The following is a 14,545-nucleotide window of genomic DNA, read 5'->3' as shown; positions in this document are numbered from 1 at the left end:
GCATTTTGCCGCGAAAACTCAGCCGCTGTCCGACAGTAACTATTCACATCATTCTAGATACGGTGAAATAATTACAGGATAATCACTCATTTAATGTGAGTGTAAGGTTTAGCCTACTGTTAAGTCTAACTTGATATACGGTATCCTATTCATTGATAACCATATTTACCAAGAGAGATGTTTTGTGAAAAGGCAATCGAAATAATCAGAGAACTTCACCGGATGGGCGATGGTCAACTGCCTGCATTCAATGTAAGTGGCACATTCAGCAGGTTATTTACATTTACATTTAAGTCATTTAGCAGACGCTCTTATCCAGAGCGACTTACTATACTGGATTTGTAGCGGTTAGTGCAGATGGAATTGCTAACTAGTTAGATTGTTAGTTTACTCTAGCGATGCAGTAGTCAACACTGTCTTGACACGTGATACCTAGTACACCCAACTGCCACACATAACATATACTATTAATGGCTTAGCTATATCAACCTCCTTAGGGCTGCACAATTAATCGCATTTTCATCGCTATTGCTATATGGACATGTGCAAGAGGCTGCATATTTTGTTTACGCCGTGAATGTAAATTCTAATGTAATAAGGGTCCCCTGAGAAACTCTAACCAACACTTTGTTCCTATTCTGTCACAACGTATACGGTACCTGACTTTTTCATTCGTTGTCATGCCAAACAACACCAACCATATGATTTAAATACTACTTTTATTTATATGATTCCAACAGTACAGTGTTTTGATCTAAATCGCAAGTAAAATCTCTATCGCAATATTTGGTTAAAAAACAAATCGCAAGTAAATGATTTGCCCATATGGTGCAGCCCTATTCCTTGCCCTGCTCTTCTGACTTGGGGTTCTTGAGAGCTAATATCAACCTAGCCAGCCATCACTAGAATGCGTTTCACTCAGTAATAGCTAACATCAACCTAGCCAGATTATGAATACAAAGTGAAGACGTTTAGATCAGTTTGATTGTTAGCCATTTGGTTATAATGCCACTGGCTACATGGTCATTTGACTTTTATTACTGCTCACTAACTGACACCTTCTTTGCATATATGCTCTCTGCAGGAAGATGGTATTCGTCAGGTGCTGGAGGAGATGAAAGCATTATATGAGCAGAATCAAAGTGATGTGTGAGTTAAGACATTAAACATGGTCACACATTGACATTCTCTTATATTTGAATGTGTCTCTTTCCCATCGAGTTCTGAAATAATTACCTTGTGGGTTTTAACAAATACGTTTTATTTCACACACTTCAAAGCAATGAAGCCAAGTCTGAGGGAAAAAGTGAGCTGATTCCAACCATCAAGTTTCGTCACTGCTGTCTGCTGAGAAACCAACGTTGCATCGCTGCCTACCTGTGAGTGCCTGATGTGATGAGTTGATTTTGAGCTCATCATCACTACTAATGTTTTTGTTGACAATTACACTGACCATATCATAGTTTCTTAGGATAGGACAACATCATTGCTCATTTCCTCTCCTCAGCTATGACAGGCTCCTCCGCATTCGGACTTTGAGGTGGGAGTACGGAAGTGTGTTGCCCACAAACATCCGCTTCCACATGTGTGCAGAAGAGGTATGTTTCTTTCCTTCAAAGGCAAGAAACAAATTGGACAGAAGATGGCAGGGTGATGGCATCTGACTCTTAAAATGTCATGTTTAATTTTGAATAGTTGGAATGGTTTAACCAGTACAAGAAGTCACTGGCTACCTTCATGAGGTCACTTGGAGGAGAGGAAGGACTTGACATAACACAGGACATGAAGCCTCCAAAGAGTTTGTACATTGAGGTAAGATACACAAGGGATCTGCATGCCCGCAAGGACCTGACCAGAGACTAAGTGAATGTTGGTAGACGCCACTTGTGCCGTTAGTCATCAACTGTATCAATTAATTCAAACTGCAGCACATAGACCCTTGACTATTAGGTGCTCCTTCCTTTGGTCTTCATTTAGATATTTTTACATATTGGTCATGTTCTATTGATTTTACCCTCTTGCCATTTAGTTTTTCTCACCATGTATTTCTCTCCATAGGTGCGCTGTTTAAAAGATCATGGCGAGTTTGAAATAGACGACGGGACCATCATTCTTCTGAAGAAAAACAGTCAGGTATAAAGAAAAAGTATTATATGTGAAAACCATCACTATACTTGCACATTGTGTAAAGAATTGAACATGAGTCACTCTTCTGTCTCCGCAGCACTTCCTGCCACGATGGAAGTGTGAGCAGTTGATTCGCCAGGGGGTCTTGGAGCACATCATGTCTTGAATCAAATGCCAGAACTATATTACCTTTTTTTTTTCAGCAGAGGATTATCCATTTAAGTGAGACAATGCATAAGGTGATGCTATTGTTAAAACAATAATTAATTCAAATATACTTATCTGTAGGTGATTTATTCCTTGGTCAGTTTTGTTTTACTTTAATTGTGGAGTGATTGTAGTGCATAACAAATCCATAGCTTGCATGTTAGTGTTTTTACAATAATTACCTACTTACATTGTTCGATTGACAAAACATTGTCGCAACAATCTTTTTTAGTACTCAAATAGTTTAGGAATGAAAAGGTTTGACTGTACAGCAGTGCATGAGGATTGAACATTGTGCAGATGTGTATCAAAACTTTACATTTGTAAATACTGTGCTTTTGGTTGGTAATTTAAAATACCACAAAGAACACTTCATTAAAAGTTGCTAAACCCTTTCTTTGATTCATTTTGTGATTAAATTAGGATTCAGCCTTTCGCATACAGTACCATTCATCTCATACACTCTGACAGACTTAACGTTAAGTTCGGTACCTTGAGTGTGTTTGATGATCAAACTGGAATGTTATACCATTGGTCCCATTATACATCTAATGGACTCTCAGACCTACCAACACAGCATAATGCTGGAGGATAGTCTGTAACCTAACGTACTGCCTGCCTCTGCAGAGACAGAACAAATACTTCATGTGAACTTTGATTGACCTTCACAAAAAATGAGTCTTGCGTTACCCTCAATAAAAAAAAATATATACACAAAAAATAACGTACATGCATAATACCCTCGTGGCTGAAAACACTTAAGTCTTGTGCTGTTCCACTTACCCAAATAACTTGTGCTAATTGTGTGCAATCAAACCCACCATCCCAAGAGGGAGTTGTGACACAGTGATTTTGTTATGGATCTTACAGAATCATTGTGGACCACCTGCCACATTACGCATCAATGTTTCATTGGGATGGTCATCCAATAATAAGGTTAAGGGAAGGAAACTTAAGAGGTCTTTCACAGTTGTCAATGTCTTTTGGGGAGTAGCGTTGTTCTGAGTAGCAGGGAACTGCTACGCAGAGAGGGAGGCAGGGGCGATCTTACGAAGGAGCTTGTTGAGGGCTGTAATCTTCTCCTCTAAGACAAAGTTCTTTTTCTCTGCACTCTTCTGTCGCTGCTCAGTGACCTGCAGTGCCTTCATCAGCTGGGAGTTCTCCACATACAGGTCCTTCAGCATGATGTCTGACTTGGCATTCTTCGCCAGCTGTGGGTGGGACAGGGACAATGAAATGCAGTCAGCTTTTCAGGGCATGTTTCTCTGCCGTTTGTCTTGTATGAATGGTAAACTGACCTGCTCCTTCAGCTGGTTGACCTTCTCCTGTAGCATCTTGCGCACACTCCTCAGCTTGGTCTCCACCCCCTCCATCCCCTCCTGCATGTTCACTATCACCTTCTCATATTGCTCCTGAGCACAAACAGAGAGCTAGCACTTACAGCACGTAAAAGTTGGAAGTTTACATACACCTTGGCCAAATACATTTAAACTCAGTTTTTCACAATTCCTGACATTTAATCTTAGTAAAAATCCCTTGTTTTAGGTCATTTAGGATCACCACTATTTTAAGAATGTGAAATGTCAGAATAATAGTAAAGCAAATTATTTAATTCAGCTTTTATTTCTTTCATCACATTCCCAGTGGGTGAGAAGTTTACATACACTCAATTAGTATTTGGGCATTGCCTTTAAATTGTTTAACTTGGGTCAAACGTTTTGGGTAGCCTTCCACCAGCTTCCCACAATAAGTTGGGTGAATTTTGGCCAATTCCTCCTGACAGAGCGTGTGTAACAGAGTCAGGTTTGTAGGCCTCCTTGCTCGCACATGCTTTTTCAGTTCTGCCCACAAATGTTCTATAGGACTGAGGTCAGGGCTTTGTGATGGCCACTCCAATACCTTGACTTTGTTGTCCTGAAACCATTTTGCCACAACTTTGGAAGTATGCTTGTGGTCATTGTCTATTTGGAAGACCCATTTGCGACCAAGCTTTAACTTCCCGACTGATGTCTTGATGTTGCTTCAATATAGCCACATAGTTTTCCTCCCTCATGAAGCCATCTATTTTGTGAAGTGTACCAGTCCCTCCTGCAGCAAAGCACCCCCACAACATGATGCTGCCACCCCCGTGCTTCATGGTTGGGGTTCTTCGGCTTGCCAGCCTCCCCCTTTTTCCTCAAAACATAACGATGGTCTTTATGGTGAAACAGTTTAAAAAAAATTCATCAGACAAGAGGACATTTTCTTCACAAAGTATGATCTTTGTCCCCATGTGCAGTTGCAAACCGTAGTCTGGCTTTTTTATGGAGGTTTTAGAGCAGTGGCTTCTTCCTTGCTGAGCGGCCTTTCAGGTTATATCGATATAGGGCTCGTTTTACTGTGAATATAGATACTTTTGTACCTATTTCCTACAGCATCTTCACAAGGTCCTTTGCTGTTGTTCTGGCATTGATTTGCACTTTTCGCACCAAAGTACATTCATCTCTAGGAGACGGAACGAGTCTCCTTCCTGAGCGGTATGACGGCTGCGTGGTCCCGTGGTGTTTATACTTGCATACTATTGATGAAAGTGGTACCTTCAGGAGTTTGGAAATTGCTCCCAAGGATGAACCAGACTTGTGGAGGTCTACAATTATTTTCCTGAGGTCTTGGCTGGTTTCTTTTGATCTTCCCATGAGGTCAAGCAAAGAGGCACTGAGTTTGAAGGTAGGCCTTGAAATACATCCACAGGTACACCTCCAATTGACTCAAATTATGTCAATTAGCCTATCAGAAGCTTCTAAAGCCATGACATAATTTTCTGGAATTTTCCAAGCTGTTTAAATGCACAGTCAACTTAGTGTATGTAAACTTCTGACCCACTGGAATTGTGATACAGTGAATTATAAGTTAAATAATCTGTCTGTAAACAATTGTTGGAAAAATTACTTATGTCATGCACAAAGTAGATGTCCTAATCAACTTGCCAAAACTATAGTTTGTTCACAAGAAATTTGTGCTGTGGTTGAAAAACTACTTTTAATGACTCCAACCTAAGTGTATGTAAACTTCCGACATCAACTGTAAATTTATTGATCACTTTTAGTTCTGTGTTAAACTATGGTTGATTCTTCTGAGAAGTCTGAAAGGGTGCAAATCATGCCTATTGAACTGTAACCAGTGGCTGGATTGGGTGCATCCTGTAGCGCAGTACACTACCTGCTGCAGACCTATCTGGGTGCTGGCTTGCTGGGCCTGTGTGCGGAGGGTCTGCTGCAGCTTCTTCCCCCTGCGCTTCTCATCTGCCAGCTGGGCTTGAAAGTGTGCCAGCTGCTCCCTGGAACCCAGTCCTGCCTGCTCCCTCAACTGCTGCAGCTCCCGGACATGCTGGGCCTGGGCTAGTGTCAAGGCTGTGTCCACCATCAGTGCCTGCACCATAAAACAAGTGTGCGTTTGAGAATCAACTACATTGTAGTCAGACTGTACAGTGAGCCACTAATAGCCTAGCACCCCAAACTATTCTTGCTCAAACTGATCCCCTCAAACACGCTGATAGACTCAATAGGGCATAGAAATAGAGTTTGGAAATGTTCATGAAATGAAATTCTGCAAGCCTGGATTAGTGCACATTTGTACCATGGTGTTAGTTGCTCAATTTGAGTTTCAATTGGCAAACCTGCATTCAGTTTAGAATGATATTTATCAATTATTTGACCAAAATGTTTGAAGTAGTCACCTGATCCTGTGCCTCTTCCCTGGCAGTCTCCAGCTGTGTCTGTTTGTTCTTTAGAGTCAGGCACTCCTCGGTCAGACTCTGAACCTCCACATCCTGGCCCTGCAGCTGATACACCTGAAGGAAACAAAGCACAACAACCACTTAAAAAATAATTCACCTTGAAAATAAAGCATTGCATGCAAGCATCAGTGACCGCATTTGCAGACTAACAGTAAGATTTAACTCAACAGAGCGCACATTCAAGGATCAGCCCAAAAGCTTCATTATTTGAAGAGGTCTGAAAAAATATGGGCCTATTTTCATGGAATTCTACGTCATTTGGCAGATTAGAGTCTTCTCTTTTTAGCAGTAGATATTTGATTTCCAAACTGTGTTTTCCAGTGATTGTATTTTGAAGTAGAAGGCCAATTTTACCTGCTGTTCACTGAAAGCTGCAACTCAACAATCAGCTGATATTGGGCTCCCGAGTGGCACAGCGGTCTAAGGCACTGCATCTCAGTGCTAGAGGTGTCACTACCGACGCCCTGGTTCGAATCCAGGCTGTATCACAACCGGCAGTGATTAGGAGTCCCATAGGGTGGCGCACAATTGGGCCAGCGTCATCCGGGTTTGGGCCAGCGTCATCCGTGTTTGGCTGTCATTGTAAATAATCATTTGTTCATAACTGACTTGCCAGGTTAAATAAAAAATAAATCAAATAAAACATATTTGCCATGCACTGCCCAAGTTGCAGGCTGTAGTTGGCTATGCACTGCGTTTATGCTTAAAAACAATCCACCACAGCTATTTTTTTAAAGAAGCTAGCTATTGATCCTCTATGGCTAAATTATAGTATCTGGTGTAGTATTTAGAATTTGATCTATTTATGTACAAACAAGAAATACTACATACTGAACAAAAATATAAACGTAAAGTGTTGTTTCCATGTTTGATGAGCTGAAATAAAAGATCCCAGAAATGTTCCATATACACAAAAAAACGTTCAAATTTTGTCCACAAATTGGTTTACATCCCTATTCGTGAACATTTCTCATTTGCCAAGATATGCCACAACGGTCAGGTGGATGGATTAAGTTGAATAAACAGCATGATCATTACACAGGTGCACCTTGTACTGGGGACAATAAAAGGCAGCTCCTAAATGTGCAGTTTTGTCACACAACACAATGCCACAGATGTCTCAAGTTTTGAGGGTGTGTGCAATTGGCATGCTGACTGCAGCAATGTCCACCAGAGCCGTTGCCAGAGAATGTTCATTTCTTTACCATAAGCTGCCTCCAACGTCGTTTTAGAGAATTTGACAGTACGTCCAACCAGCCTCACAAACGAAGACCAAGTGGGAACCACGCCAGCCCAGGACCTCCACATCCGGCTTCTTCACTTGCGGGATCGTCTGAGACCAGCTACCCGAACAGCTGATTAAACTGGGTTTGCACAACCGAAGAATTGCTGCACAAACTGTCTGACATCGTCTCAGGGAAGCTCATCTGCGTGCTCGTCGTCTTCACCAGGGCCTTGACCTGACAGGAGTTCGGCGTCGTAACCGACTTCAGTGGGCAAATGCTCAACTTCGATGGCCATTGTCACACTGGAGAAGTGTGCTCTTCACGGATGAATCCCGGTTTCAACTGTACTGGCATAAAGAGTGTATGGCGTCGTGTGGGTGAGCCGTTTCCTGATGTCAATGTGGTGAACAGAATTGAATTTAATCGATGGCTGTTTGAATGCACAGAGATACCGTGATGAGATCCTGAGGTCTATTGTCGTACCATTCATCCACCGCCATCACCTCATGTTTCAGCATGATAATGCACGGCCCCATGTCGCAAGGATCTATACACAATTCCTGGAAGCTCAAAATGTCCCAATTCTCCCATGGCCTGCATACTCGCCAGACATGTCACCCATTGAGCTGTTTGGGATGCTCTGGATCAATGTGTATGACAGCGTGTTCCAGTTTCTGCCCATATCTAGCAATTTCACACAGCCATTGAAGAGGACTGGTTTTCTGATTCATGCCCCATATATTATCTGTGACCAACAGATGCATATGTCTACATTAGACACTTAAATGCGACTTCTGCTATCAGAATAAGATTGAAAAGACGGTCTAGTCCCTTTGTGGTCTGATTGGGTGACCAATTGTGGTCTGAAGTGGCTGACCACTTCAGGTGGTGGTCAGGGATGCATTGTGTGCATATTTCTCTTCATTCTGGATGAAATCAGGCTACCGAAAGCCATGCAGTGGGCGACTTTTTCACACGTTCCTCCCATAAGTCTCCAGAAAACTTGTGTTTTGGGACTGAGGCACCTTTTCGTTATAAAATTGGAGGAAATACGTTCCTAGTGTGTGAGGAACGTGTTTCTAGGCTTCATAAACGCAAATATTTAGAAAAAAACATTTTTATGCTTACCCATTTGCCATCCCTTTAGCGTTGCTTTCTAGCTTGCTGGCTAGCTACAGAGATTAGCTGGCTAGTTAGCTACATTAGTTAGCTAGAGACGGCCTCTGTATTCCCAGTCATGTGAAATCCATAGATTAGGGCCTAATTCATTCATTTCAATTTATTGATTTCCTTATATGAACTGTAACTCAGTAAAAATCAGAGAAAGTTTTGCATGTTGCGTTTATATTTTTGTCCAGTGTAATTTTGGGAAAATATATTCCAATTTACAAGGGGCTGCTGCAGCACCTCCAGCACCCCTACGTCCCGTGGCTATGGCTTTAAGAGCAAGTAACGTAGCTCTACCCTGTGGAGCAGCTCCTGGTTTTGGAGGCGCAGGCTCTGGCACTCCTTTTGTAGGGCCATAGTGGCCTCCTCCTCATGTTGTTTCTGGGCCAGATGCAGCTGCTCCTTCTCCCTGCTTAGCCTGCCCATGCTGGCCTCCAGCTCCTTTACCTGATGATCAGCAGACAACAATGAAGTCAATCAAAGTGCTAATGTATCACAACACTTCATTAAAGATCACATTCAGGACCAGCAAACAGTGAGCAGACATTTCTATTGTTTTCGTCGTTAGTATGTCACCTACCTTGTCCTGGGCATCCTGTATCATCCTCTGGTGGTTGGCTACTTCCTGGGTCTGGCCAGTCTTCTCCTGATCCACTGCCTGGAGCTGGGAGCGAAGCAGCTCCATCTGGGAGTCCACAGAGAGAAGAGACTCTTGGAGCTTCTCAACCTGAAAACAATAACATCATAATTCATACATATTCAGTCAGAGGAAAGACTTGGAAGATGTCAATCCCCCCCAACAGAGTTGCAATAGCCAAGTACATCCTTCTCTCACCTTCTGGGTCCTCTCCTCCACCTCCCTCAGCAGCCTCTCCTTATCCTGCTCCAGCCATTGGTGCTTCAGGGTCAGGCTGGTCAGTGAGGACTCCACCTCTGATAAACACTGGAGCTAAGAGCAAACAAGACATTTAAGAACCAAGATACATAAATGAGGCCCATTCATTAAAAATGCTGACCAAGAAAATTCTCACAAACTTCAATTTCCCATAGACCAAAACATAGTATCTAGACAATGGAGAACTCTACCACAACTGTCCCAAAAGTCCCCTATATATACACACACACACACACCTTTTCCTTGATGGTGTGGAGTTCTCTCTCCAGCAGCTCCTTGTCGTGCCGCCAGGCTGCCTGCAGGTGGAGTCTCTCCCTCTCCTGCTGGGTGGAGGTCTCCTGGAGCTGCCTGGCTGTGGCCGCCCCCTCCTCCTGCTCCCGGGACACCTGCGCCAGCCTCTCCGTCAGCATCTGGACCGCCCCCTGGTCGGCACGGAGACGGGAGCTAAGCTCAGCGTTCACGCCGCTCAGCTGCAGGTTGTGGGCTCTCAGGTCCAGCACCTCTTCCTGGTACTTGGCGTTCTGAGAGGGAAGGGAATGGATGAAGGGTTTATCAGACTGGGATTGATCATCACTATGCAGTGACCTCGGGTGATTGAGAGAATGATCATGTGTCCAATGATCAAATCTAAGCTATTCAAATTGATCAGGCTAAAAGGGTCAGTTGAACTATGCAGGGTGATTATAGTGAAATGGAAAACGTTTGAAAACAAACCTCTTTGTGAAGTCTCTCCTGCTTCTCCCTGTTCTTCTCGTGTTCCTGCTCCACTTCGTCCAGTTTCTTTCTGGTGAAATCAAAGACGGAAAGGAATGATTAATAGCTGTGAAGACAGAATACAGCTTAAATAACAACCCCTTCTGTAACAGACATTTGTAAACCATATCTGAATTTAACATTATCTCACAGCAACACATTACTGACGGATCAGCTTACTTCTTCTTGACGATCTCTTCCTCCATTCTCTGGACATCCTGCTGTAACATGGCCAGTCTGTCCTTCAGAGCACTGTTCTCACAGTTGACCTCATCTAACTGAGAACTAGAGTTTAAATAGTTTACATAGGAGTTTTTCCTCAAAGGCATTTTCATCTGGAAGATATTTAAACATAATATTTATCTGGGGATTGATATGATAGAGGCATTTATAATTTGAAGCAAACATTTGAGTTCCAGATGAAACTCTGGGTGAAATCAATGCACTTATGTGGTGAAAGTAAAATGGACACTGGTTTAGACAAACAAACATTCAATGATATAAAATACTGCTATTCAGACAAATTAAATCTAATATCATGCACCTAGGTGAAAATCATGCCGTTAGAGGCAGAAAATTGTTAATGCATTCCAGACAATTAAGGTGTTAAGGTGTAGAGAAGGTTAAAAACTTGGAGAAGGTTTGTGAGGAGAAAAGGTGGGGATCTCTTTCAGATGAGACCAGATCGGTTGCAATTAGTCATTCAAATTTCAGCCACCATGTTTGGGGCAGAAACACATTGGAATGTTTCAAGGCAGGTGGAGGTTAGTCATTTGAAGGTTGGTTTGGTTTGATTTCCGGCAACAGGCCTGCACGTCACAAACCTGTGTGGACTGGTAGGATCCATCACCATCTCCAGAACCATGACCAGCTTCTCCATCTCCACCAGCTGCTCCTTCATCCTGCCCTTCTCCCACTCAAAGTCCTCCTCCAACCTGTGGACCTCTGCCTGAGAGGACAGCAGGGCCTGCTGCAGCTGGACAGTGGTGCTGCTGCCAGCCTTTCCTCTGAGGGAGCACAGCTCTCTCTCCTTGGTCTCCAGCTGGGTGTTCAGCAGCTCCTCTTCCCTATAGTGCTTATTGGACAGGGCTTCCGCTATCTCTACCAGACCTGCATTCTGCTTTATATCTGATTCAAGGTGGTCTACTTCTGTGAATTTGGCCTCTAGCTGGGTCCTGAGATCAGAAACCAGGTTGGACATTTCACCCAGTTGGGTTTTCAGCTGGTGGATGTGGTCTTGGAGTTTGGATGATTCCGTTTCCATTTCTACGATCTGGTTGGAGAGTTGGTCTGCCAGGCGGATGTAGTGGGCGTTCTCCTGGCCCAGACAGCCAGTCTCTTTCCTCTCCAGGTCCAGGGTGGATTTGATCTCCATGACCTGGGTTTGTTCCAGGATCAATGCTTCCTGTAGACTCTTCTCTGCCCTCTTCCACTGGTTTAACTCCTCAGTGACACAGTGAAGATCTGACTGTAGAAGGTCAACAGTTGTTCTGTGTTTTCTCAGCTCCTCCATCAGCTTCACTCTGTCCGTCTTCTGGGAGTCCAGCTCAGCAGTCTGCCTTGAGCATCGTTCAACTTCATTTCTCAGAGCCTCCCGTGCCCTCTCCAACTCCCCCCTCAGGGTATCTGTGTCTTCCTCTTTGGCCCTCAGCTGAGCTTGCTGTTGTAGGAAGGTGCTGGACAAACTGCTACAGTTCTCCGCCATCATTTCCTTGTCCTGAAGAAGTGTCATATATTCAGACCGTAGACTATGCAGCTCCTCTCTTAGCTGAGAGACCTCACTAAGGATCTCTCGCTCTCTATCCCTCACCAACCCCAGTTCCTCCTCTACATCATGCTGTTCAGAGGTCAGACGCTCGGTCAAAGCCTCAGACTCCAGACACACAGTGCGTTCCTCCAGCTCCAGCTGGGCACAAACCACTTCCAGTTTGGCCTCTAGTTGACTGCACCGATCGCAAGTCTCTTCCAGTTCAGCCTCTAACTGACTGCACTGTGTTTGATAGTGCTCTAGTTTCACCTCTAACTGACAGTGCTGTATAAGTGACTTCTCCCTATCGGAGGTCAGATCTGCCTGCTCCTGCAGACTGGCTATGTGCTCTTTCAGCTGCCGGACTTCCTCCTGGTGCCCTTCCTCCAGCCTCTTCCTCTCCACAGCGGACTGGCTGCAGATCCTGGCCTGCTCCTCAACCGCCCTCTCTGTACTGTGGAGTCTCTCCCTGTGCCTCTCCTGCTCCAGTTCCAGCCGTAGGCGCTCACAGCGTAGCTGGTGCGTGAAGCTGCGCTGGGCCTCGCCTTGCTGAGTCTTCATCTGAGACACCTGCTGCTCTGCCTCTTCCCTGATTACATAGCACACACACTGTTCACCAAGGCACACAGAGACAGATACACACATATACAGTACGAGTGAAAAGTTTGGACACATACTCAATCAAGTTTTTATTTGTATTTTTTAAACTATTTTCTACATTGTAGAATAATAGTGAAGACATCAAAACTATGAAATAAAACATGGAATCATGTAGTAACCAAAAAACTGTTAAACAAATCAAAATATATTTTATATTTGAGATTCTTCAAATAGCCACCCATTGCCTTGAAGACAGCTTTGCACTCTTGGCATTCTCTCAACCAGCTTCACCTGGAATGCTTTTCCAACAATCTTGAATGAGTTCCCGCATATGCTGAGCAGTTGTTGGTGCCTTTTCTATTCACTCTGCGGTCCAACTCATCCCAAACCATCTCAATTGGGTTGAAGTCAGGTGATTGTGGAGGCCAGATCATCTGATGCAGCACTCCACCAACTCTCCTTCTTCGTCAAATAGCCCTTAAACAGCCTAGAGGTGTGTTGGGTCATTGTCCTATTGAAAAACAAATGATAGTCCCACTAAGTGCAAACCAGATGGGATGGCATATCACTGCAGAATGCGGTGGTGGTTATGCTGGTTAAGTGGGCCTTGAATTGTAAATAAATCACTGACAGTGTCACCAGCAAAGCACCATCACACCTCCATGCTTCACGTTGGGAACCACACATGCGGAGATCATCAGTTCACCTACTCTGCGTCTCACAAAGACACAGCGGTTGGAACCAAACATCTCATATTTGGACTCATCAGACCAAAAGGACAGATTTCCACTGGTCTAATGTCCATTGCTCATGTTTCTTGGCCCAAGAAGTGTCTTATTCTTATTGGTGTCCTTTAGTAGTGGTTTCTTTGCAGCAATTCGACCATGAAGGCCTGATTCACACAGTCTCCTCTGAACAGTTGATGTTGAGATGTGTCTGTTACTTGAACTCTGTGAAGCACTTATTAGGGCTGCAATTTCTGAGGCTGGTAACTCTAATGAACTTATCCTCTGCAGCAGAGGTAACACTGGGTTTTCCTTTCCTGTTGTGGTCCTCATGAGAGCCAGTTTCATCATAGCTCTTCATGGTTTTTGCGACTGCACTTGAAGAAACGTTCAAAGTTCTTCAAATGTTCCAGATTGACTGACTTTTATGTCTTAAAGTAATGGACTGTCATGTCTCTTTGCTTATTTGAGCTGTTCTTGCCATAATATGGACTTGGTCTTTTACCAAATAGGGCAATCTTCTGTTTACCACCACTACCTTGTCACTACACAACTGATTGGTTCAAACGCATTCACTTCTTAGGGAGAGAAAGAAAGAAATTCCACAAATGAACTTTTAAGAAGGCGCACCTGTTAATTGCAATGCGTTCCAGGTGACTACCTCATGAAGCTGGTTGAGAAAATGCCAAGAGTGTGCAAAGCTGTCATCAAGACAAAGGGTGGCTACTTTGAAGAATCTCAATTATAAAATAATATTTTTTGGTTACTACATGATTCCATATGTGTTATTTCATAGTTTTGATGTCTTCACTATTATTCTACAATGTAGAAAATACAAATAAAAACCCTGGAATGAGTAGGTGTGTCCACAATTTTGACTGGTACTGTATATACACACAGTACAATACCAGTCAAAAGTTTGGACACGCCTACTCATTCCAGGGATTTTCTTTATTTTTCTACAAAGCTTTCATCAAGACAAAGGGTGGCTACTTTGAAGAATCTTAAATATAAAATATATTTTGATTTGTTTAACACTTTTTTTTAACAACATGATTCCATATGTGTTATTTCATCATATTATTACTTCATTATTATTCTACAATGTAGAAAATAGTAACAATAAAGAAAAACCCTTGAATGAGTAGGTGTGTCCAAATGTTTGACTGGTACTGTATATATACACATGCGCATACACTGAGTGGACAAAACATTAAGAACACCTTGAGTTGCACCCTCTTTTTGCCTTCAGAACAGCTTCAATTTGTCGGGGCATTGACTCTACAAGGTGTCAAAACCATTTCACAGGGATGATGGCCCATG

The 14,545-nt window shown here is 43.3% G+C and overlaps 2 protein-coding genes across 3 annotated transcripts in view; one reads left to right on the top strand and one right to left on the bottom strand.

Moving 5' to 3' along the window:
- Positions 1-17: 17 nt before the first annotated feature.
- gins1 (GINS complex subunit 1 (Psf1 homolog)) lies at positions 18-2,729 on the top strand. The gene is made up of 7 exons (XM_029669647.2): positions 18-252; positions 1,085-1,149; positions 1,281-1,379; positions 1,508-1,598; positions 1,696-1,812; positions 2,059-2,133; positions 2,225-2,729. Exons 1-7 carry the CDS (start codon positions 178-180, stop codon positions 2,291-2,293), a joined length of 591 nt encoding a protein of 196 aa, XP_029525507.1. The 5' UTR covers positions 18-177; the 3' UTR covers positions 2,294-2,729.
- ninl (ninein-like) overlaps positions 2,406-14,545 on the bottom strand; it is a 43,135-nt gene continuing 30,995 nt past the window's right edge. Inside the window, exons 18-28 of one of the 2 annotated variants that reach the window (XM_029669640.2) lie at positions 10,975-12,486; positions 10,331-10,435; positions 10,112-10,181; positions 9,634-9,918; positions 9,338-9,451; positions 9,083-9,229; positions 8,800-8,949; positions 6,050-6,163; positions 5,533-5,742; positions 3,633-3,746; positions 2,406-3,545 (exon numbers count right to left, since the gene is read on the bottom strand). In XM_029669640.2, coding sequence (XP_029525500.2) covers positions 3,354-3,545; positions 3,633-3,746; positions 5,533-5,742; positions 6,050-6,163; positions 8,800-8,949; positions 9,083-9,229; positions 9,338-9,451; positions 9,634-9,918; positions 10,112-10,181; positions 10,331-10,435; positions 10,975-12,486 — 3,013 coding nt within the window. In that variant the 3' untranslated portion in view covers positions 2,406-3,353. The remainder of the gene's footprint in view (positions 3,546-3,632; positions 3,747-5,532; positions 5,743-6,049; positions 6,164-8,799; positions 8,950-9,082; positions 9,230-9,337; positions 9,452-9,633; positions 9,919-10,111; positions 10,182-10,330; positions 10,436-10,974; positions 12,487-14,545) is intronic. The other variant, XM_029669641.2, reaches the window with a different exon arrangement.

This window comes from Oncorhynchus nerka, linkage group LG10 (assembly GCF_034236695.1).
Source record: "Oncorhynchus nerka isolate Pitt River linkage group LG10, Oner_Uvic_2.0, whole genome shotgun sequence".
NCBI lineage: Eukaryota > Metazoa > Chordata > Actinopteri > Salmoniformes > Salmonidae > Oncorhynchus > Oncorhynchus nerka.
The sequence above is the reverse complement of the archived record's forward strand: the minus strand, read 5'-3'. Positions and strand labels throughout refer to the sequence as shown.

Excerpts from the sequence above, each read along its gene's own strand:
- gins1 (XM_029669647.2), top strand. The coding sequence starts at position 178 with ATGTTTTGTGAAAAGGCAATCGAAATAATCAGAGAACTTCACCGGATG. Across the intron at positions 253-1,084 it reads GTCAACTGCCTGCATTCAAT|GAAGATGGTATTCGTCAGGT; the intron begins GTAAGTGGCACA and ends TGCTCTCTGCAG. Across the intron at positions 1,380-1,507 it reads CGTTGCATCGCTGCCTACCT|CTATGACAGGCTCCTCCGCA; the intron begins GTGAGTGCCTGA and ends TCCTCTCCTCAG.